This window comes from Cydia pomonella, chromosome 14 (genome assembly GCF_033807575.1).
Source record: "Cydia pomonella isolate Wapato2018A chromosome 14, ilCydPomo1, whole genome shotgun sequence".
NCBI lineage: Eukaryota > Metazoa > Arthropoda > Insecta > Lepidoptera > Tortricidae > Cydia > Cydia pomonella.
Window position 1 is genome coordinate 154,592 of NC_084716.1, and position 24,351 is coordinate 178,942.

Here is a 24,351-nt window from a genome sequence, read left to right on the forward strand (position 1 = left end):
TGATGGTAAGTGCCGATGCAGTCTAGTATACTTACTTCGTTCTTTCGTTTTCGGTCACAATGCCTTAACGAATCTTACAATACAATACAAATATAAGTATTTACTTTTATTATTCTACGATAGGTACTGAGAAGAATTGAAACAGCGTTGGTGCTTCAAACAAACACAACCTAGAATACAACTTCAATAACCAAATTTTATTGTTATTCTTATATACAATCTCTGCATGCGTGGCCTGGAGACCGAAGCCTGTCGGCCGCCGACACATTGATTTTCAAACATAGATTTCTATGCCTATAGTATAAAATAATGCTACAACATCTGTGTCATGTAACGTGTTGACGTATTCCGACAGGGATCTGTCCTGGAACCGCATCTCTTTCCTGGAGGGCGGCGCGCTGCGTGGGCTGCGCGCGCTCACCGACCTGCTACTAGCGGGGAACCGACTGCGCCGGGTCCCGCGCCAGGCTTTCTCGCACACGCCCGGCCTTCGCACGCTGTACGTTATGCCCTTTACAGCCAGATCTCCTAGCTAATCGACCTGCTGCTCGTGGGCAACTATCTGCGACGAGTCCCGCAGCAAGCCTTCGCACACACGCCCCGCCTGCGCACCATAGGGTGCATTAATAACAGTATTAGGTATGCACACTACAGTCACATCTCCTTGCTGAGTGACCTGCTGCTCTCGGGGCAAAAACTGTGCCGGGTCCCGCGCCAGGCATTTGCGCATACGCCCGGCATTCGCACCCTGTTAGTATACACACTACAGGCACATCTCCTTCCTGGATGGCAGCGAGCTGCGCGCGCTCACCGTCCTGCTGCTCGCGGGTCCCGCGCCGGGTCTTCGCGCGCACGCTCGGGCTGCGCACCCTGTTAGTATGCCTGCTACAGTACAAGATACACGCTACACTGCAATGCAGCACTTTAATAATATGAACACTAAAGTTACAGCTTCCCTGGGTACAGGCCCTTTCTCACTGTACATGAGGGTTTGAATATTAGCCTAATCATATCACAAATAATTGTTTTATAATTACCTCGTCGTATTCCCTCCCTCTCACCACCCCCAAACATTTAATATCAGCTTTTGTAATTCTAATTTCGCCAGAAATACTTTTTTAGTCGAGCCTGTCATGATAAAATTGATTATAATGTTCACTTTATAAATCTAGATATCTTCACATTGTCTTTCGGTAAATTTATATGGTAGTGGTTTGCGGGGCCTAATTTTCCCATACTTACTTACATATTTGATACTTAGTTGTGTATCTCATAGTTACTTTTGCGTATTTTCCTATTTATGGGCAGTGCCGAACAAGCCCTGTTTTGACTTGTTATGAATATCAGTATATTATATTTAATGAAACTATAGCTACAATTGTATATGACTGTATTAGTTTAAACACATTAGTATGTGACTGTTTGTTTCCTAAATAAATTATAAAAAATAAAAATAAACTCTTTAAACGAAACTAAACTTCTTTGAAGATATCAGGTTTTCGTGCAATGTTTTCTTTCACGGAAGAGCAACGATCAAACAAATGAATATCCTAGTAAGTAAGCAAGCAGTAAGCAGGTTTTATTCAAAATGACCTAGAAGAGTTACCGTTAAAATGTATTTTCGTTCATTTTTAGCAACCTGGAAGGCAACGAAATTGAACACATCGACATCGAAGCGTTTGTGCCCATACCCAACCTAGAAGATTTGTAAGTAGTTTTGAAACTAAATTACTGATAAATTCCCTTTAAAATTCGCTTGTTGTTGTGTAAGAGTTGTTTTTCTTCAACGTGCTGGATACACAAATCATTCATGTACTACTAGACGAAACACGCAAGACGACTTGTTTTATGCTATAATAAGTAATATGCTAGTATGCTAATGCGGCCGCTCATATAACTTGTTGTGTTTGTGCACAGAAACGTGGGCAACAACGTGTTCCCCCTGCTGCCGGGCGGCGGGCTGCAGCGCCTGCGCCGGCTGCGCGCGCACAACAACCCGCGGCTCACCAGCTTCCACCCGCCCGACGTGTTCCCCCGCATCGAGGTACACTACACACTATCCCCTTGTACCCCTGCGTTCTCTGCAGCCGGGCGGCGGACTGACCATCCTTGAGAAGTCGGTTAGTCAACTCTGACCACAGTTCTGTCAAGTGTGAAACACTTGCCCAGTGGAGCACTTCATACATAAGGTTCTAACTAGTCAAAGAAGCACTTTGCGAGAAAGACTGACCTAACCTAACCAAATATAAATATTGGAAAAATGCGCTTGTGTTGTGAGACTTTTGAAACTAAAAGGCAGATTTATGCTTTTATCTTTTTACATATGAATCTGGCAATGTTTGATTATTAAGGTTATTTTTTTTTAACTTTGTAAGTTTATTTTATTACACAACGCAGGGTATTAAAACAAATCGCAAAATTTTTAATTGTATGTTGGCATTGGCAGACGTTGGTGCTGTCGTACGCGTACCACTGCTGCGAGTACATGCCGCTAATGGCCGCGGCTGACGGGGGCTGGGCCGAGCCCCCGCCGGAGCCCGACGACGACGAGGGGGGCTTCACCGACGAGGTGCTGCCCCTGCCGCCGCACGTCGACCTGGCACGCTGGGCCAACTCCTCCGACCTCTGGGCGCACTACCGTGAGTACAGGAGGTCGACGATGGGGCTTCATCGATGAGGTGCTGCCCCTGCCGTCGCACGTCGAGCTTAGCTCAGCAGTTAACATGACCTGACTGGAAGGTCATGTCTGTCAATTTGCATTAGTGTATTTATAGACGAAATATGTATTTTTTCTAAGTGTATTAGCTAGAAGATTTTTCGGCTATCCTTCTTCCATCTGATCCGATGCTGATTCCTACCATAAGTTATTACGAATCTTTTACGATATCTGTCAACAGTGAACTCGACGGGCGTGGGCGACACTTGGCTGCGCAAGGCGCTGTCGGCCTGGGGTGCGGACACCAAGCAGGACCGCGGCGTGCGAGCGGCGCCTCCTAGACGAGTCCGCTGCTTACCATTACCTGGTCGGTATCACCCCACCCTTAGCGAGGGAATCAATACATTAGAACAACTCAAGGTAGCATAGAACAAACCAAGTATTTTGAAACAAATGCGTACTTATTTTTCTACCTGTGCTGTTATTATTTTCGAGTACTAAAACGGATCTTAATCGCGTACAAGTATATGTAAACAAGCTTGAAAATGACATCTTATGTTTAGAGAGCAACATTACCCTTGTGATCCCGTCCCGGAGAAAGAAGGGTTAAAGTTGACATCAACATTCAACATCTAGCTAGTATTTCGATTTACCTACACTATTTAATCTTGTTTATCATTTTGAACAGTTGGCACGATAACACTAAAGATTTTTTTTATTAATTATTCATAAGCCATAAATTGATGAGCCATGAAGCCATGAAGATGCCGTGTTGTTGGTTACAGGGCCGTTCCTCCCGTGCGTGGACCTGTTCGACTGGTGGACGCTGCGCTGCGGCGTATGGGCGGTGTTCCTGCTGGCGCTGCTCGGCAACGGCACCGTCGTCTTCGTGTTAGTTTTCAGCCGCTCGCGCATCGATGTCCCGCGCTTTCTGGTCACCAACCTGGCGGCTGCTGACTTCTTCATGGGGATCTACCTTGGTGAGTTACTCCAACTGGCGTTGCTCGCCAACGGGACGATGGTCTTCGTATTCTTCGTGCTGGTATTCAGTCGCTCACGTACTTCGTGATCACCAATTTCTTTATGAGGATCTACCTTGTGGTCAGCAGTGGTCAACACAAAGTCTTCTCTTAACAGGACACGAATCCATAATATCAGGTTTGTAATGGAACATGAATCACTGAGTTTCTCCTCCATATAATTATTCAAAACAAATGCAATTACATAAAATTATTGAAATTATGTGACTACTATTAATAATGTTCAATCCTCCTTAAAAAGTTTGTAATATATTATTTTGGTCATGACAGGGTTCCTGGCGGTGGTGGACGCAGGCACGCTGGGCGAGTTCCGCGCGCACGCCATCGCGTGGCAGATGTCGGGCGCCTGCCGCCTCGCCGGCTTCCTCGGCGTGCTGTCCTCCGAGCTGTCCGTGTACACGCTGGCCGTCATCACGCTCGAGCGCAACTACGCCATCACGCACGCCATGCACCTCAACAAGCGGCTCTCCCTGCGTCACGCCGCCGTCGTCATGGGCGCCGGCTGGGCCTTCTCGCTCGGCGCCGCCGCGCTGCCGCTGCTCGGCGTCTCCGACTATCGCAAATTTGCCGTGTGCTTGCCTTTCGAGACCGAGACCCCCGCCGCGCTCGGCTACGTAGTGGCGCTGCTCGCCGTCAACGGCGGCGCCTTCCTCGTGCTACTCGGCTGCTACCTCAAGATGTACTGCGCCATCCGCGGCTCGCAGGCCTGGAACAGCAACGACTCACGCATCGCCAAGCGCATGGCGCTGCTCGTCTTCACCGACTTCATATGCTGGTCGCCCATCGCCTTCTTCGCGCTGACCGCCGCGTTCGGTGCGCAGCTAGTCTCGCTCGAGGAGGCCAAGGTGTTCACGGTGTTCGTGCTGCCGCTGAACTCGTGCTGCAACCCCTTCCTGTACGCCATCCTGACGAAGCAGTTCAAGAAAGATTGCGCGCTCGTGTGCAAGGCGATCGAGGAGTCGCGCGTGACTCGCGGGATCGGGCGCTGCCGGCACTCGTCCAACTTCAGCAACCGGCAGACGCCGGCCAACACCAACAGCCTGGCGGAGCGCTCGTCGCGCGGGCCGCACCAGCCCGCCTGCGCGTGCGCGTGCCGCCGCCTGCTGCCGCCGCCGGCCGCGCCGCCCGCGCCGCGCGCGCGCCGCCTGCTGCGCTGGCTGCGCGCCTGCGGCCGCCGCGGCCCGAGGCCCGCGCAGCAGGCGCCGGCCCCGCGCACGCGCACCGCCGCCGGCGCCGCGCCGGCCCGCGCCGGCTCCGTGTCGTCGTCGGTGGAGTTCTCGTCGTCGCGCTCGGACTCGTGGCGCGCGTACGGGCGCGCGCCGCCGCCGCCGCGCCGCGCCGCGTCGTGGCTGGTGGCGCGCAAGACGTCGCAGGACTCGAACCTGTCGTCGTCGCGCAACGACTCGTCGGGGTCCAACGCGACGGCGTCGACGGGCACGTGGCGCACGACGCGCTCGGGCGGCAGCGCGGCGGGCGCGGGGCGGCCGCGGCTGACGCGGCAGCCGGCCGTGTCGGGCGAGGAGCCGCCGCTGTCGCCGCCGGGCGCCGCGCTGCCGCCGCCGCGGCTGCTGCACACCATCCCGTCGGCGGCGGAGGGCGAGGCGCCGCCCGACGAGCCGGAGCCGCCGCGAGAGCCGCCCAAGCTGGTGCCGTGAGCGCCCCGACGCTTCCAAGACTGATTTATTTTGCGGGCGCCGGCCGGGGGCGAGGCCAGACGGGGCCGCCGCCCCGCGGCCGTTCCAGTGGGAAGGATCTCCCGAACCGACCGGTCGATCATATTGGATATACGAGAACATTATACGTGTTATTTATAAGTAATTTACAGACAAATTATGAAGATATTTTGTACAGTATTATTTAAATGTCCATGACGAATGTTAAATAAGTATAGAGATCGCCATATAGAAAATATTTAGGAACTCCTGTGAGACGTACCTAAAGATATTAGTAATAGGTGTAACAAACAGTAGTGGCGCCAGGCGCCACTCGACACGACGGTGCAAGTGCTCAGTATTTATTTATACAATTTATAAATAATGTTAAATATAACTTATTGTTACGTAGTTTGAATTCTAAATTATATAAGTGTGTATACTATTAGGACGATTATTGTAATACTAATAATACCACCGAGGGCCGTCCTTGCCCGTCTAATACTTCCATACTTCACCAATGCTTCCAAATTAATATAAAAACTTAAGGTCGAAGTTTGCTTACTGGTAAACATTCATCTAATTATACAGCACATTCATGTTGCTGACCCTAAAATTGTCGGTTTTTTCTTTACCTGCTATTAGGCAAAAAAAGTGGTGTAATATTTCTAATATTCTTGTCAACCTTTTTTTAATTCAAACTAATTGTACCTATTGTTCTCATATCGATCGATCACAAACATGGCTCACAACAAACAATAAGCCATATCAATCTCAGTAAAACATGAGAGCCAAGCTCCACGTAGTACCTAATCTGTGAATCGAATTAAAACTAAACCCCACTGCCGTCCCATCTCTGCCCGATGTTACGTCTCCTTCGACCTTTATGGATAAGTCCCGATAGTAAAAAGCCACTATTTTTGTAAGAAGGTGTCCGTGAAGTATCCATTGAGTAGATTTGATGCATTAGCCTCCATAAAGAAATGTTTCAGTGGCTCTAACTAGAGACGTCGCCACTTTTACGTAAAGTTATGAATAGATTAGTAAACAACGCCTGTCTTGCAGTAGGTAGGTAGACTTACCTACTGGATACACTCACTTTGTACTTAGGTATATCTTCGTCTGAAAACCGGTCCTCACTTTACCTCTTACAGTAAGAATTTCACTATCAAGAAATGATATGCATTTTCATGTCTTAAAGTCCTCACGATAATGATTTACATGTTACGAGTGATGACGAATGAAAAACACTTGTTCTTACTTTTGTAAAAGTTTATTATGCATAATTAAATAAGTAATGTACACAATATTTTTGTTAATTAAATCGTTATAAAAATAGAAAACAAGGCTCAATAAGAATGTGGTTAAATGCAGAGCCCTGTACACGGCGCTATTTCAAAGTCTTGGCTTCGACATTAATTCAGGCGTACTAACAGTGTCACTCTTAACTGGCCATCGACGGGCATAAAGCCCGTATAGCATAAGCCATCGATGTAACATAATATTAATACTCGTAATTATACTATTCCTAATGCCGGCTGTACACACTCGTCGAGAGCCTCTCGTCTCGAATCCGACCCAATTGGAGAAGGGCGTGACGAGACGAGCGAGAAGGGAGCAGCACCTATGTACACACTCGTTATCGACCTGTCTCGGAGTCTCTCAACGAGTGTGTAAAGGCGGAACAAAAGTTTTTACTACCGAAACCGGGACTTGAAGTAGAGCTGCGCCATCGCGACTGTCGCGAGTCTAGTCTTTTGAAGTACAATCACTTTATTTATTGCCTCGAGACATTAAACGCGTTCCACCAGATTGCATCAAGTAGAATGTCTCTATTCGGCGTGCGACAAACCTTGTAGTGATAATAGGACATACGACGGAGCGACTTGTATGTTGTTGTGTGTCTGCCCTAAAGCATATTCTGTCTTTAGATCTAAAGTTTTTGGTCGGAGTAAGCCCCCGTAGCAAGTAAACACTTAAGCAAGCCCACGGGGCTTGCACGCCTGGCTATTTCACGCGGCACACCAATCATCTGTCTATCTCACAATCACAAGTCGCACGATGATTAGTTACAATGATAAGTTGAGTCGTCGGTTATGCCCCACAGAAAAAAAGGGTTTATTTTTCCCCACTCGATCGCAGTGGCCAAAATAATACTTTGTTACCACAGGATCTCGCCGCTCAAATACGAAAACTCCTGTAAGATACTGCCATGCCTAATGATAAGTAAGTTATTTATATTTATACTAATGTAAGATTGTTGGTAGGTGTGTATGTACACTTGACTGCGCGCTGCGTGAGAGTTGTTTAAATTATTTTATTGTACAATAAATACATTATTCGTGATAATACATTGTTTCATTCACTTGCACACATTTTTTCAGTATCCAGCCACGTAATTATAAGATAAAAATAAGAAACCGTAACCTACAGCTCCGCTCACCGGGGTTTGATTCATTATTTTATTCTAGAGATACGTTAACAACACCAATCATGAAACATTTAAGAGAAAATTTGGAGTGTTTTTGATACTTCACTGACAGCTGTAAAATTTCTACCGCTTTACACTTTAAAAGTTGAATGTCCAATTCGTCCTTTATGTTTTTATGTATTTAATGAAAGCTACTGCAATTGGTTTCAATATTATTGACCAATTAAAACTGTGCCTTTTTGCTCCAGTCATGGGATGTATGGCGCCATTCAATTTCAAAATAACAAATCTCAATGAAAAATTAAACTTAAGCAACTGTTTGGCTCTTATTTATGGTAAAATGTTGCTAGCCTAGCGATTAAAAACTGTAATAAATACTTGTTTTAAAGGATTTGTCCATACCATCCCATTACTGGTACCTGTTCCATTATAGGGGTGTTTACTATAAGTAATTACAATTCAACATTATCCATTATTTTTTTCTATAAATATAAACATCTTTGGTTAGTATTTCGGTACCTAATAAGAATACATTCACAAAAAGGTATCGTTTCGTCTTCTTCATTTATGTACCTACAATACAATTCGTTAATACCTACAATATTAAGTGGGTATTAGAGCGTTTTCACATTATCCGATCCGATATCGGATGTCGGAAGGAACTAAAATGTAAGATATATGTGTTTCTCTGTATTTATTTATGCATTATTACTAAAAACAATACATAACGCAAACGGACTTAATGCCAATGGTACTCTGACCTACAGCTGTTTTTCCCATAGGCGCCTTCCGACTTCCGATATCGGAAAAGCGCTTTCGATAATTTTAACTATGTTGGACCCCCCGCCGACTGTCGGTCGATGTTTTTTGTTTGCGTGCGTATTTAATATATATAATACCTACCTATTATGTTGGTATTTGTTTGTAGCAGTGTGCGTGATCGCTGAAAGCGGTGCGGCGGTGGAGCGCGACAAAGATGGCGTCATTTAAACTGTTAAATGTAGTATGTTTAGTTTTTATAGTTGCCCAATTTCACAGTAGATGTCGCTGATCTATCGGCTACTTCACGCTATTAAGATTTTTCTACAGCCCCTTATAAGGTAAATTTGGTTTCGGAATAAATGAGTATTAAGTTGTCAAGTGAAGTGTTTCATTACAAAAGGTAGGAAGTGCAGTGCAGGGAGTGAACATTGGTCCTTCGGAACCTAGGATAATCGTGAGTACAGTGACAGTGGAAATGTGAAGTGTCAAAGACTTAGTCAATTTTCGCGGTAACACACACTTAGAATATTTCGTGTGAAAAAAGACATAGTGCAATTTCGAGTGAATTTAGGACTTAGAAATAAACCGTCGAAAAAACACTTAGAATAATTTGTTTAAATTTTGGACTTAGTCGATTTTGTGAATTTTTGGACTTAGCGTAATTTCGGTTGAAAAAACACTTTGAAAAATTGTGTTCAAAAATAAACTTAGAATCAAATAGACTTTGAAATCTGTCATTCACTTAGCAAATTTTAAACAATAATGGCAAACATAGCATCACAAGAAGAACTTTTTAGTCAGATTAAAAGACTTCACACTAATCACAAGAAAACTTCGTCAACGCGTTATACAGCAAGCTACTTGAAAATACGCATAGAGTCGCTTGAAGAATACTGGAATCAATTCCTTGCTGAACACCGAGAAATTCTTAAGTCTTCAGTAAGCGTCGAAGAGAAAAAGGAGCTGAAAGCACTCTATAATGATGTTGAAGATTTCTATATGGAGTTCAAGACTAGTTTATTGGAACTGACGGAATCTGTCACAATACAAGAAGGTGCCTCACCTCACGTGCCTCATGCATCTCAACCTCAAGTTGTCACAAAGAGTAAACTCCCACCGATAAACCTCCCTTCATTTTCCGGTGATTACCAAGAATGGATGCACTTCAAGGATTTGTTTATCTCTATGGTACACAATGAGCCAGGTCTGAGTGACATACACAAGCATCATTATTTGAGGTCAAGCTTGAAGGATGAAGCAGAACAAGTAGTCCGTCATTTCGAACTCACAGCCGCAAATTATGGGAAGGCTTGGAACGCCTTAGTCTGCCGCTACAGCAATGATAGAGTGATAGCTAATACCATACTGAATCGCCTGCTCAATCAGAAGAAACTCACGTTCGAATGCTCTAAAGGCCTCAAGGATCTTCTTGATACTACAAACCAGTGTCTCAGTAGTCTAGCAAATTTGCAGATTGATACAACTACTTGGGATTCGATAATCGTGCATATTGTGGTATCCAAGTTAGATAGTGAAACTCACAAAGCTTGGGAGCAATCGCTTGGTTCATCTATAGAGTTACCCACGTATAAGAAGCTCACATCATACTTAGAGGGACGATTCAGAGCGATGGAAATGGTACAAGCGACACAGAAGAAAGATAAGAAAGAGACCACATTTCAACTACCAGCTACTGCACCTAAAATAAAGAATGTGAAATAAAGAATCTTTCACCGCTGAAGTTGATACGGAATGCACATATTGTAAGAAAAGTCACTACATCTGCCACTGCACGGAATTTGCACAACTCGGCATAGATCAACGCAAAGAATTTGTAAGAAACAACAACTTATGCTTCAATTGCCTTGTCAAAGGACATTCCATACGGAATTGTAGACAAGCCACAACATGTAGAACCTGTAATCGCAAACACCATACGCTTTTACACCACCAGAGTATAACTGCGAATACAGTCACTATGGAGAAACCCACAGAACCTGATGACACACAAACCAAGCAACTCACAAGTCTGAAGGTCTCACAAAGAGGAAAACAAGTGATATTAGCCACAGCACAGATATGCTTGAAAGATAGCAGTGGTTCTCTCGTACAACTCAGAGCCCTTATTGACCAAGGCTCACAAGGAACCTTCATTACGGAGTCTGCAGTGCAACTACTGCGACTGAAGAAGACTTTGCAGCCAGCTAATATCACAGGTCTCGAAGATCAAGCGTCATTGCCACGACACGTCGTTAACTTAGATATTTACTCACCGATAGACACTCACTATATAATGCAAGTTAACGCTCACGTACTCTCGAAGATAAATGGTTGGTTACCCTCAAAGGAGTTTGACATCTCACAATGGCCTGCCCTGTCCCAATTGCAACTAGCGGATCCTCACATGCAATCGCCGGGACCTATTGATGTTCTACTGGGCGCCGAGGTCTATGCATTTATTTTGCTAGACGGACTTCACAAATATAACGATGACAAGCTTATAGCACAAAACTCGAAACTCGGATGGTTTGTCTCTGGAGCGTCTAAATCACGAAGTGATCTGCCACCTCACAATATTGTAGCTCACCACGCACTCATCGAGGTAGATCAACTCCTACGCAAATTCTGGGAGACTGAAGAGTACAAGCCACATGAGAAACCGATAACACATCTTGAAAAACAATGTGAAGAGCACTATAAAGAAACCCACTATAGACAAGATGATGGACGATATGTCGTACGATTACCTTTTAAAGATGATCACGAAAATAACTTAGGCGACTCTCGACAGATCGCATTACAGAGACTAATGCACATGGAGAAAAGATTCGCAAACAAGCCTAAATTTCAGAAGGATTATGCGGACTTCATCGATCAATATCAGAAGCTGAATCATCTAGAAGATGTAGACCCACAACATAAGCCAACTCACAAAGTCTATCATCTCCCCCACCACGCTGTGATAAGAGAATCCAGCAGCACAACAAAGCTTCGCGTGGTCTTTGATGGAACTGCACAGCCGTCAAATGGCTCATCTCTGAACGACGAGTTACTTATTGGACCATCACTATTACAAGACTTGCGAGATCTCATTGTTCGTTGGCGTACTCACAAGATTTGTCTGCTTGCTGACGTAAAGCAAATGTATCGCCAGATACTCGTCGCTAAAGAAGATGTTGACTATCAGCGCATACTGTGGCGCTCATCTCCACAAGATGAAATCGTCGAGAAACGTTTGTTAACTGTGACATATGGTACGTCATGTGCTCCGTTCCTCGCTATTCGCACATTGAAGCAGCTTGCACAAGACGAAAAAGAGCAATTCCCAGACTTAGTTGAAATTATAAGTAATGACTTTTATATGGATGACTTACTCACTGGTGCGAATGACGTGGAACAAGCAACTAAGTTACAGAGTCGTATCACACAAGCTATGGCAAAAGGGAAATTCGAAATGCACAAATGGGCATCCAACAGTCCTGACGTGTTGAAGAATATTCCTAGTTCGGAAAAAACTAATCAACCAAGTGTCGAGATTAAGCTTGATGATACCATCAAAGCTTTAGGTATCAAATGGAACTCACATCACGATGTCTTCGAACTTAAGGTAGATATTTCGGAACCCACAGAACGCTTCACCAAAACGTCAGTACTGTCGGACATAGCTAAATCATATGACCCTTTAGGTTTTTTAGGGCCTGTGATTATCACTGCAAAAATGTTTTTGCAAAAACTTTGGTTGAGTGGTATTGGTTGGACAGATGAACTTCCTCTCGAACTTGCTACAGAGTGGTCAAGCTACAGGGACCAGCTCTGTCACATGCCAATCTTGTATTTAGATCGTTGGGTTCACACACAATTTGACGGCAAGGAAAGAGTGGAAATTCACGGGTTCAGTGATGCCTCTTGTTTAGCTTACGCTGCTGTTGTTTACTTACGAGTTATCACGCCCCACGGAATTCACGTGTCACTTGTCATTGCTAAAACAAAAGTGGCACCAGTAAAACAAGTCTCCGTCCCACGATTGGAACTGTGTGGCGCGGTATTGCTCTCGAAGTTACTCAAAGATGTTCAGCACAGTCTTCGTTTGCCCGAAGAATCTGTATTTGCGTGGACTGATTCAATGATTGTCTTAGCGTGGCTTCGAAGAAACCCTAGCACTTGGAAAACGTACGTAGCTAATAGAGTCACTGAGATTGTTAATAATGTAAGTAGTGGCCGGTGGCACCACATAAAATCGGCAGAAAACCCTGCAGACGTTGCGTCGCGTGGCATTCGTCCCGATCTGTTTAAAGACTGCGAGTTGTGGTGGCGCGGACCAACTGTACTTCACCAAAAGAATGATTTTGATAATTGTCGCTCACTTTCTCTCGACATACCAACAACACAACTAGAAGCCAAAGAAAATTCGAAAGGAAATGGTAGTAAGATAGTAGCACTTCAAGCTGGTGTATCGAATGAGAGTGATGATCGACTTACATATTTGGCTAGATACTCTACTCTGACAAAATTGATTCGCGTTACAGCATACTTACTGCGATTTGTAAAGCTGTGTAAAGCACACATTGATGTAAAAATGAATCAGATAGTTCCTGAGACTTTTCCTCAGCATCTTACAGTTACCGAATTGAGATATGCCACAAAAGTTTGCATTCGACTCTCTCAGGAGTTTTGGTTTCAGGAAGAGTTACGAATGCTGAGAAAAGGCCAAAGGCTTCCGAAATCTGATGTTTTGACCCCACTTGCCCCGTTTATAGACGAAAATGGCATTATTCGAGTTACTGGTCGTATACGTAATGCAAATGTTAATTTTGATACAAAGTCATCTGTCGTTCTAACCTCGAAATGTCACTTAGCTGTTTTGATTGTGAATGATGCTCATATTCATTGTTTGCACGGAGGTCCTCAACTGACTCTGAATGGAATTCGTTGCAAATACTGGATAATCGGTGCTAAAAATTTAGTTAGGAAAGTTGTTCATAAATGCATCCCTTGTTTCAAACAGTCTGCAACACCGATCAATCAATTGATGGGTCAGTTACCTGCGTGTCGTGTAATGCCAGATAAGCCCTTCCGTAAAAGTGGAGTGGATTTTGCTGGTCCAGTCCAGTTAAAATTGTACCCAGGTAGATGTCAACGTACATGTAAAGCCTACATTGCTTTGTTTGTTTGCACCGTGACCAAGGCCATTCATTTAGAACTTGTGAGTGACTTGTCCACGGCTGCTTTTATTGCCGCCTTTCGTCGTTTCACTTCTAGACGCGGTCATTGTAGTGATCTGTGGAGCGACTGTGGTACCAACTTCATCGGAGCGTCTAAAGAGCTTGACACCATGTTTAGGAATAGGAACTCAGAAGTAGTTGGAGAAATATCTGAGATTTTGGCAAATGACCAAACTACATGGCACTTTATTCCTCCTGGCTCACCACATTTTGGTGGACTCTGGGAAGCCGGCGTGAAGTCGATCAAGTCTCACCTTAAGCGTGTAATCGGACAAACTCTTCTCACGTTCGAAGAGTATTCTACACTGTTGACTCAAGTGGAGTCTTGTGTAAATTCTCGGCCACTAACTCCCATCAGTAATTCTATTGATGATGCTTCTCCAATTACACCGGGACATTTTCTTATAGGCGAAGCTCCTATCACTGTTCCGGAAGAAAGTCTCGCCACTGTGCCAGTATCCCGTTTGGATCGGTGGCAATTGCTCCAAAGGATGTTGCAATCGCTTTGGACTCGTTGGAGTTCTGAGTATTTAACAACACTACAAAACCGGTATAAATGGACCGTTACTAATCCTGATCCTGATATTGGAACAGTAGTTTTGGTCAAGGATGAAAGACTCCCTCCCGGAAAGTGGTTGTTAGGTCGTATAATAGATAAGCATCCTGGTAGAGATGGTTTAACACGAGTGGTTACGTTGAAATTAAAGAATGGTACTTTTCGAAGACCCATTGCTAAAATTTGCCCTCTACCTCTGGATTCTTAACTATCTGTTAAGAAGTTTAATGTGTTTTAGTTTTGAAGAATAGCTCTATTTGAGTTTCACTATGTAATTTAACCTTATTATTATTGATTCATGTTTTCACGTGCTGTTTACTTCACTATTCTTGGTTTGTTTTATTTACATGGATCTTTATGAAGGACAAGTCGTCCTTGGGGGCCGATAATGTTAAATGTAGTATGTTTAGTTTTTATAGTTGCCCAATTTCACAGTAGATGTCGCTGATCTATCGGCTACTTCACGCTATTAAGATTTTTCTACAGCCCCTTATAAGGTAAATTTGGTTTCGGAATAAATGAGTATTAAGTTGTCAAGTGAAGTGTTTCATTACAAAAGGTAGGAAGTGCAGTGCAGGGAGTGAACATAAACAGACACCAATTTTGTATAACAATCGAGAAAAGATTTTCTATTGAAAACATTCATATGTATTGCATAAATAAAAAAGAAACGTATTATGTGTAATAACACTAATAACATTTAAAGTTTTTATTTATGAGCAATAACTTTAAATAATATGATGTGTAATTAATTGAATTAATTACTTAGATAAACCATTAAGTAGGTACCTAGATAATGTAAGAAAATGGCGGAAAAATTGTTCGCGTGAACTTGTGTCTACATTCTGTTTTTTTGTGTTTCGAATAGATATATAAAGCCCGACCAGAATTAAATATATGATCATTGTCAAGAGGGCGCTGTTATTCTCATGTAGAGGGTGACAGTTCAGCTTAGTATGAACATGTTCAGTCAGGTCAGGATTTAAACAATCTTGGCTTGACGTGTGTCTTCATTGAAAAAACGTTTTTAAAAATTAGTAACTATTACTTATAAAAGCAAAATAAAGTAAATTATTATATATTGATTTATAATTGTTACATATTTGCCGTGACCAATAATTTTTTTTTTTTTTTTTAATAAAAATACACATCATGGTCATGATATATCGCTTACCTTAAGTACAATGATTTTCGTTTTTATCAAAATGCAAGCAATATAAGCAATATGAGCAGTGATCGGTTATTTGGATTCTCCCTCGCGGGATATCAAGTAGAAAAGTTAATATAGATACGACAGTTTCCCGCGATACCGAACAAACCGTACAAAAATAAAACAATTTTTATATTATCTCTAAGGAATTTTTTACTCTTACATGGCAACCAGTTGAGACAAAAACTGTTATTCTTTTCCTAATCTCAACATTTTATTCAAAGCAAAATATATTAAAACCTCCACAAAGTATTAGCTTATATATCTGTCATGATGGAAAAAATACTTCAAAATCTTGACATTGAAATTTCATTATTTTCTCTGGATTTCAGTTCTAATTATTTTTGGTGAGCAATAAAACCATTTGACACTGTGGACATTGTTTTTCTCGAACTACCTCTCAGTAGAAAGAAGTGTAATTGAGTTTTTGATAACGAATTCATTTATTCAAACAATTAACCCGTAGTAACTATATATTAGCTGATAGACACGCGTACTTACTCGCCGAACTTTTATCCAAACGGTACAAAATGTGCCGCTTTGGAGGCAGCGAATGAGCTGTCAGTGTAAACACTTGTGCTCATTTGCTCGATTTAGACAAAAGAACGGTGAGTAAGTACTCGTCTATCAGCTACTTAGATGTTTTAAAGTGTAATAAAATAAACACATTGTATTTTTTTGCCTTTTCTAACAACATAAAGCCCGGATTCTCGGGGCATATCCATACTAACATAATGATTGAGGTCGTTCACCCCATGTCGAATCCAAAAAACCGATCACTGAATATGAGCTATTGAAAAAGATCGTATCGTTGAGGGGTCCTTGAGGGTCCTTGTCACACTTGGTCACATGTTGCAAACCTCACCCCCCCTGATGTGCCGCCACATTTATGACAATTTTGTTTTCAACGAAATCGGCAATACTAATAGGTATTAATATTTTAATAAAAAAAATATTTTAGATAAAAGAAATATTACTAATTTCATAACACAAAACCAATAAGGAAAGAAAAGTACACGAACAAAAACGATCTTCCAAAATAAAGTGACGTCACAAAGTTTGTGACTCCCCCTCCCTCTTATCATGACAACATGTCACATTTTCTTGACCCCCCTCCCATCCCTAAACGTGTGACGTAATTTATCTTCCATAAATTACGACACACGTTTAGGGGTGCCTAAATAAAACTCATAATAGCTGATGTATGTAAAACTCTTCTAAAAGAAGAAAACTCTATAAAAATAATAAATCGGTACGTAATTTATAATACTCAAGCCTTCAGCTATCTAATATACTTATATAGTTAATAGTAGGTCCCTCGGAGAACAATTCTTTCACGTCGATATAATGCCCTGACAGTGGCTCTTGGTCTACCCGTGGTGGACCTGGACAATTAGTGCAACGTCATACCTAATATTCAGCGTCGATGGACCTGCGTATGAAAATACTGTCTCAGATAGTCACAAAACTAATTGATCCTCATCAATATCTCCCATACACCGTAACTGCATAATATTAAAGTTCGCTATCAGCGCGGCTCCATAGGCTCGGAGCCGGCGCGAGGCGCAGTCGGCACGAGCTCGGCGGCGGCGGGCTCGTCCGGCGGCTCGGGCAGCGCGTCGCGCTTGCGCCGACGCCGGAACTCGAGGAACTGTCGGCCTAGCCGCTCGTCTAGCACGTCGGGCCGCCGCCGCTCGCTGGAAACCGAGCCGCGTGATGGCGGCGCCGTGCTTGCTTCCTCTTCGTTCTCCTCGTCCACTTCCTGGAAAACACATGTCAGGTTGTCAAAAAAAGTTTCACTCGTCTAATTATACATTTATTTCGTCCGAACTCTTAGTTAATAACTTACGTAACTATATCAGATACACATGTTAGTTAATAGACACTGATAAAATGTAGACATTGATCAGATTTATGCAAAGACAGTACAGTAGCGAGCAAGTATCAAAATAATTAGGTATTACAAGACGATCGGTCTATTAATTAATGGACAGTGTGTATTAGGTGTAGGTATTCTTATAAACCATGCACAGAAACTGATGGAAAAACATAGCAAGAGCAAAATCCTCTATTCTCAATGTTTGTATTTTTATAAAGTTTTCATTTTCTTACCTTAATCTCCGCAAAGGTAACAGGCATGGTGCGATGCCTGACGCGCACGCCGCCGCGCCGCGCCCGCCGACCGCGTGCCAGCGCCGACGCCGCTGCCGGGTACACCGCCTCCATAAGGTGTACTGAAAACAAGATATAGATTGCTGCGCCTTGGTCTTGTAGGGTCCACATTATGTAATATGTTCGCAATAAATGCTTTGAAGTGGCGAAGATAGCGAAATGGTCAATGGCAACAACTCCTCATATTAGGTACTTCTTTGTGTGTTAAGACTGAAAAATGACATCACATAAGTTGTATTTCTTTTCACTTGATTCTAAGTTATTTAATGACTAACTTGACTCTGTTATGGATAGAGACATAAATTTCCGAAATATGATTCCCTGAAGCACGTAAAGCTAGTTTAGACATCGCATGCAATTTTCATTACATTATGGTATCTGATCAAACTTTTTAATACAGTTTACCGTAAATTGCATGCAAGTTCTTGCTAGTCTACGCCTCACTTGCTTCTATTATCTTAGCTAAGCGCAATTTATCCGTCTTTCAATTTCAAACCACAGTTTGCACCTAGCACAACTTGGTGCAGATTCATATAACTATATACTTAGTCAGTTATTGAATTAGGTAACTGTCTGATATCATCTTACCGACCGTAATTCCGAGAACATGAGTGAGCTGTTAGCGAACGGAGTGGTAGTGACGTGGATCGTTTATTTATACTGAATGCTGCATTTCTCGTCATTCCGACTCATTCTTATTTTAATTGCCTATAGCTGTATCTCTGCTCATAAATCGTTTAGGATGATGGAGCAGTTGTACGCTCGCTAATTATATGTCGCATAATATCCTAATCTTTCTTGTGGCGGCAGGCATACGGTCGGACTCATGATATAGATAGCTAAACATTTTTAGATCTTAATTTTTTATTGGCATATTTATTAAAAATTAATTCAAAATTCAAAAATGGATTCTGCAAGTAGGCCTCAAGGGCTCTTTTACTAGCATATCTATCACGCGTTGTTATGACAAAGTACTATCTATGGCTTACAGTGACTTCTGGGGCTGTAAGTTTAGTATATCGTAAAAATTATGCTCCCTCTATCTATGTCAATGTCATAGAGTCACGTAGGTTCAGAATCTTTTGATTACGAGAGCAGATACGAGAGTAGGAAGGCGTGCAGTATTAACTAGTCACTTCAACCAACTAATGAAGTACCTAGTTAATGGAATGGCTCTGAACAATACTCAAAAGTAACTTTACGATTCTTGTGCGATTACTGTATTCGATATGCGATGCACTTACCAATTGAAAGGACGTTTCCTCACAACCTCAAGAGCCCTTAGTATTGCAGGCTTTCGGCCTCCACTGCGCGCGCGCGGCAGCTGCGCACGCGCTGACACGCCGCGTCCTGGCCCACTTGGCAGCGCCGGCGCGGGGGCGCGGCGCCACAACCGCCACGCCTGCTCGAGAGGACTGACACACCACCAGCTTTAAACTTCAACCACAATTTCTCTGAAAGCACCAAACGCGATTCTTGTTGCTGATAAGATCACTGCTAATCGTCCGTCTGTTATTTTGCCCGAGAAATCTGAATGTATTGGTGTGACCGCGATCCAGCGGAGCTGGCGGCTCGCCAACCCGCCCGCCCGCGCCGCGCCGCCGGTAAACAAACGCGATGCGAAATGCTTTATAAACAAAACGGGGCAACCACGCCACGCAAACGCGGAAAGTGAATAAATACTTACAGGTTATTTATAATCCGACAAGTCATCTTAATCAGAAGTGATATATCGCACGTCATTGCAGCGACTCTAGCGCTGCCGCCTCGGTGCGGACGCTGCGCCATTCTACTTAACACCGAAGTTTTACTCACCATAATAGTTCCAACTGTTGCAAGATGCTTCTGATGTGAATGGCATTTGCAATCAATGATTTATAATTCAAGATAGGTTATAAGCGTTCCAAAATTGAAGCGCTTCCATTGTGACAAATTGTACAAGTTGCCTTTAGTGGCTTTAGTCGCGCCTAGGCAAGCGAGAAATGTGCACGTGCTAACTAGCTCCCACAGCGAAAGAGAAAGAGACTATGAGTTTAACAACGAGTAGGTATGAAAACATGGACGCCGGCAGCGGGAACGGCATCACTATCACTACACCTAAGTCCCCCGCCGCGTCAGTCAGTCTGTATGTTCGCGATAAACTCCTAAAGGAGATCCCTTGTTACAGAGTTCTTTTGCTGCTGACAATCCCCCTGATGCAAGGCTCAGAGATAAAACTTGAGAGCCTAGATGATGGACCCGGAATTCTGCCCTACAAACTTGGACCCATGTGACCCACGACTCATTACCACACCTATATATCTGCAATACATACAACTTAACGAAATAAAAGATATAATTAGCTTAACTTTTGGACAACTACAAATATGCAGAGCTAGACCAGTTAACGACACATACCTTTTATATGAGAATGAAATTAATTACCTAGTAAATAAATTAGAGAAAGTTGCTAGAAACCTTAGAACCGGCACGAGTCAAGAGAGGTCTCGTGGACGGACTCGGTACAGTTAGGTATTAAAAGTATCAGTGGAAATTTAGATCAGTCACATGCCATTAACTATAATAACCTTATAAAAACCTTACAGATTAACCAAAATTAAATTGTTTCAGAATTAAATAGTCACGTGAGCCTAAGCAAAGATTGGGCAAGTCGCCAAGGCCGTACATTAGACACCCTGGTGGAAAACCAAAAGAAAATTAACACCACCTTAGAAATAATCTTAGATAGTAATGCTTATAGAGAAAATAGCTTAATTAAATACGCAAAATTTGCCCAGCTTCTAATTATTCTGAGCGAAAATATAGAAGACTTGAGCCAGGAGCTTTTAAGAATAGAAAATATTTTAGCGTTTATTCGTAGTTCTAGTGCTCATCATTCTATGATAGAGATTAGCGTACTAGGAAACATGTTAGATAAGTTAAAAATATTATACGGTAGCGGTAGAATCCTAGACTTAGAATTACGAGAATATTATGACATAATACGCCCGGGATCCTATTAAACCGATAGAGAAATAGTAATTACATTTAATTACCTATAATAACGTCAGAAGTTTTCGATCTATTCAAACTGTCCATTGTACCCAATAAAAACCATGCAGTCCTCATCCCGCCATACCCCTTCCTAGCAACGCATGAAGATTCATTCATGTACATGGAGGCAGAATGCCCGAAGTTCAACCATCGTTATGTCTGCGAAAAAGGAACCAATCTTCAACTTCGGACCTCACCGGACTGCATAACCCGATTGATTGTAAAAAAATAAAGACCCGGAAGGATCCTGCCAACCTACTACAGTATCCTTGACAAGGCCAGCCATGGAGGAACTCGATGATCAACATTATGTTATCTCATTTCCACGACCAACGAAAATACAATTATCTTGCAACAGAGAAGATTTCACTACGCTACAAGGAAGCTATCTGGTTACCATCCCACTTAACTGTTACCTACGAACAGCAGAGTTAGTTTACAATCACCAACGACAAGGATGTAATACGGGGACACCCTATAAAACTGGCCGAGATTCCCCACGAAGTTAACAACCAAGCCACATTGCGCCCTCACATCAGTCTGAAATCTATGGACGTCAAGGGATTACACGACGCCGAAAGTAACATCATATTTGAGTCTCCTCTACAGTTAGATGCAAGTCCGTCAAACAAGCTGTATCACACAACTATACCGCTATACGTCACCCTAATACTGAGTGCAGGCGCACTTACGATCGCAATCCTAAGAAAATATTACAAGCGTCGCTCAACTGAATTCTCACCAGAACCAGAACCATGCAGTAAGACCCTCAGTAACAAGGATTCAGTAAAAATACAGGATATATTTCAGGGAGTGTGCGATGGGATTACATAATCTTATCCCCCCATCTTCGTTCTGCCACCGTGGGACTAGACGCGGACTTGCGTTTCACCCTTACGTCGTTACTTTACCACTGATTCGCACTAAACGCTACGCATCCAGCTTTAGCATGCGAACGGCTAAGGAGTGGAAATCACTTCCTGCAAATCTATTCCCAGTCCACTATAACTTGGACCTTTTTAAATCGAGACATCTTTTAGGTAAGCATGTTCCATCCTAGACTGCATCAGCACTTTCCATCAGGTGAGATTGTGGTCAAATGCTTACCTTTTCGTAATAATAAAAAAATCGAAACGCGTCAATCCCAGGATAAAATCCCGTCGATATTTTCACTAAACGTTGGAAAATAATCAACGATCTGCGGATGGAGGAATTACATATTGCACCACAAGAACAACCGCCGACTGAGCTGCGCACGCTCCACCGTCCGGCAACACGTGTATAGTGAATGCTTGAGATTCTGTGAGGCGATGGATGCTAGGTGCTCAACTGTTCCAATTTAATTTGTTAATGTGCAATTATTGTTTTATAATTGTTAATACTTATAATTATTATTGCTGTTAGTCTAAGTTTCGTGACGCATTGGTTCAACTGTAATGACATGTAAACATTTTTATCAATAAAATAAATAAAATAAACACGAGGCGCAAACGCAGCAAAATACGACCTTGCCTAAATAATGTAATTTCTATCAGGCACTCTCGTTTCACACTTCGACCGATTGTCATCGCTTAGGTTATAATCTTATAATTTCTGTATATTTTATTTTAAATTAAATTAGTATTAAAAGTTTTTGGGCTTTTTTCGGACCTCCGATTGTAGCAATCGTAATTGGTGACTAAATTAACACCCCGTATAATATATACATATTTATAAATACTTAAATACATAGAAACACCCATGACTCAAGAACAAATATCTATGCTCATCAAATAAATAAATGCCCTTACCAGGATTTGAACCAGGAACAACCGCCATCATAGGCAGGGTGACTACCTACTAGGCCAGACAGGCCGTCAAATATTAAGCTTCTGTACCGTTATGTTTGAAGCCTATGTAATATTTGAGAGTTGCGATGCTGTTTGGACAGATGACGTAGCGGTTCCACTATAGGCTGACACCTACCCCCTTTTGTACTGGTATTTCAAGTTTTAACCCATCCATCCACCAGGCGCCCGTGGCCCGGCCGGCCGCGGAGCTCTTCATTGGCGTTCTGTTTGTCGGAACGTTCGGTTCACTGCAAAAAATTCTTAGAAATCCTTAGATTCTTAGAATTTTTTGTAAGTACTAATTAAAAGTATTGTTAACGGTTTTACCGTTCGATTGTTAATATTACTTCAATGATTTGATGGACAGCTTGTGTTCGTCAATGTGTTTAGCAAAGCTGACACCTCATCGATTCACATCGCGAGCGCAGCGAAGCTGTCGCGTAAGTAAGCGATTCTTATTTTATTTTGTTTACAGCGAATCGAATCATTTTAAGCACGGAGCAGGTCCTTGAAAAAGTGTAAATGTGAATGGCAGTTTATAGGCCACAGTTTTATTGTCCTCCGAAAGGGAGGTTATAGCGGTTCCTATTACAGTATAGAACTGCCTAACTTAGGAATAACTAAAAAGACGCGCTCTGCGACGTCGTAGTTTATGCTAATCAACTTGTGATTTTGCATTAAGTAACCTTAGGGTAATTACAATAATAATGATCGTAAGATATATATGACCTGATATTTTCCGTGCATTTCCAGATTTTCTGGGGTACCTGGTGCTGCTGTGATACAAATTATTTTATTTTGCATTTAATCGAATATCACAATAAAGCTGGGATTTGGAGTACCCCCCAATTTTAGAATGCTTGAGAGCTGGGGCTAAACGCCTAACATAAGCTAGAATAGAGGCCATTAAAGAAATACCATGTTTGGTATTGCCATGGGTACCATAAACAGTAAAGTTACTCTAGTATCATGCTGGCTACCAAATTAGGGTCCTATCCGCCTTAAAGTCGACGAGGGCTCAGCTGTCGCGGGGCTTCTATTCCGCTCTGAGGGACGAAAGGTTAACTAACAAACCTACATCGAAAACCTCCTTTTCGATCTTTTTGTTTATATCCTTTGGAAAGTTTTTTCTTAATAATACCAATTTTGGATGCACAGTACCGTCAATATTCTTGTGAATTTTATTTTCAATTAAGGTATTTGTACGTAATAATAAATAGTGCAACTGCTAAAAAGTGCCTTCTAGTTAAAGCAAGGGGATTTTAAGTGAAACTCTTGGATGTAAAACTGACATATCCCCATTCAGTTGTGTTATTTTGAATTTCGTTTAAGGAGTTTTATTATAATTTTATACGTATAAAATTTTAGTTTTGACATGTATAACTGCATACAGGAGGGGCACTATTTTACCCCTTTGCTATAAACTATAACCCTTGTGAGAAAAGGAGGTTCGAAGTATCTTTTCATGACTTAAGAACGTAATGAGACTGGAGGTCGGGTGTTACAGACCGCCGCTGCATGCACAGCATAACACATATCCTGCTGCTAAGCAGAGGTAACAATATTGCATTTGTTAAATTAGCATACTGTAACCTTTCCCACCTGCGCAAGGTTGTGGAGAAATTTACCTACCATTGCGTAACTTATTGTACCTATACTACCGTACCTATTATGGATATCCGCCATGGCCTACTACAATAACTATCTGCTACTTAGACAGAAGGTTTATTAAAATATAAATATGTGCTGTTAAGCATACATACATAACGTACCTAATATTTCCCGCCT

At 42.6% G+C, this 24,351-nt stretch overlaps 3 protein-coding genes across 6 annotated transcripts in view; 2 read left to right on the forward strand and 1 right to left on the reverse strand.

The window, feature by feature from the left end:
- LOC133524688 (lutropin-choriogonadotropic hormone receptor) overlaps window positions 1-5,418 on the forward strand; it is a 90,662-nt gene extending 85,244 nt beyond the window's left edge. For all 3 annotated transcript variants that reach the window (XM_061860809.1, XM_061860810.1, XM_061860811.1), the window contains 7 exons: window positions 356-499; window positions 1,636-1,707; window positions 1,918-2,044; window positions 2,447-2,639; window positions 2,898-3,023; window positions 3,442-3,636; window positions 3,967-5,418. In XM_061860809.1, coding sequence (XP_061716793.1) covers window positions 356-499; window positions 1,636-1,707; window positions 1,918-2,044; window positions 2,447-2,639; window positions 2,898-3,023; window positions 3,442-3,636; window positions 3,967-5,351 — 2,242 coding nt within the window. In that variant the 3' untranslated portion in view covers window positions 5,352-5,418. The remainder of the gene's footprint in view (window positions 1-355; window positions 500-1,635; window positions 1,708-1,917; window positions 2,045-2,446; window positions 2,640-2,897; window positions 3,024-3,441; window positions 3,637-3,966) is intronic.
- A 5,101-nt stretch (window positions 5,419-10,519) lies between these two features.
- On the forward strand, window positions 10,520-12,306 carry LOC133525303 (uncharacterized). The gene is made up of 2 exons (XM_061861591.1): window positions 10,520-12,186; window positions 12,303-12,306. Exons 1-2 carry the CDS (start codon window positions 10,520-10,522, stop codon window positions 12,304-12,306), a joined length of 1,671 nt encoding a protein of 556 aa, XP_061717575.1.
- Window positions 12,307-14,936: 2,630 nt separating this feature from the next.
- LOC133524696 (uncharacterized) lies at window positions 14,937-19,368 on the reverse strand. Of its 2 annotated transcripts, XR_009800415.1 has the most exons (4): window positions 18,946-19,366; window positions 17,642-17,763; window positions 16,962-17,291; window positions 14,937-16,914 (listed from the first exon to the last, which is right to left on the reverse strand). XR_009800415.1 is itself a non-coding variant. In XM_061860823.1 (3 exons), the coding sequence occupies exons 2-3, from the start codon at window positions 17,753-17,755 to the stop codon at window positions 17,058-17,060; spliced, it is 348 nt and encodes a 115-aa protein (XP_061716807.1). In that variant the 5' UTR covers window positions 17,756-17,763; window positions 18,946-19,368; the 3' UTR covers window positions 14,937-17,057. The 2 variants fall into 2 exon arrangements, 1 of the variants encoding a protein (XP_061716807.1); XM_061860823.1 differs by having other exon boundaries at window positions 14,937-17,291; window positions 18,946-19,368.
- Window positions 19,369-24,351: the final 4,983 nt, after the last annotated feature.

What these genes read in the sequence shown, in the direction of transcription:
- LOC133525303 (XM_061861591.1), top strand. Translation starts at nt 10,520, where the DNA reads ATGGAGAAACCCACAGAACCTGATGACACACAAACCAAGCAACTCACA.
- LOC133524696 (XM_061860823.1), bottom strand. Translation starts at nt 17,755, where the DNA reads ATGGAGGCGGTGTACCCGGCAGCGGCGTCGGCGCTGGCACGCGGTCGG. An exon ending in TTACCTTTGCGGAGATTAAG is followed by an intron (nt 17,292 to 17,641) that starts GTAAGAAAATGA and finishes TGTGTTTTCCAG; the next exon opens with GAAGTGGACGAGGAGAACGA.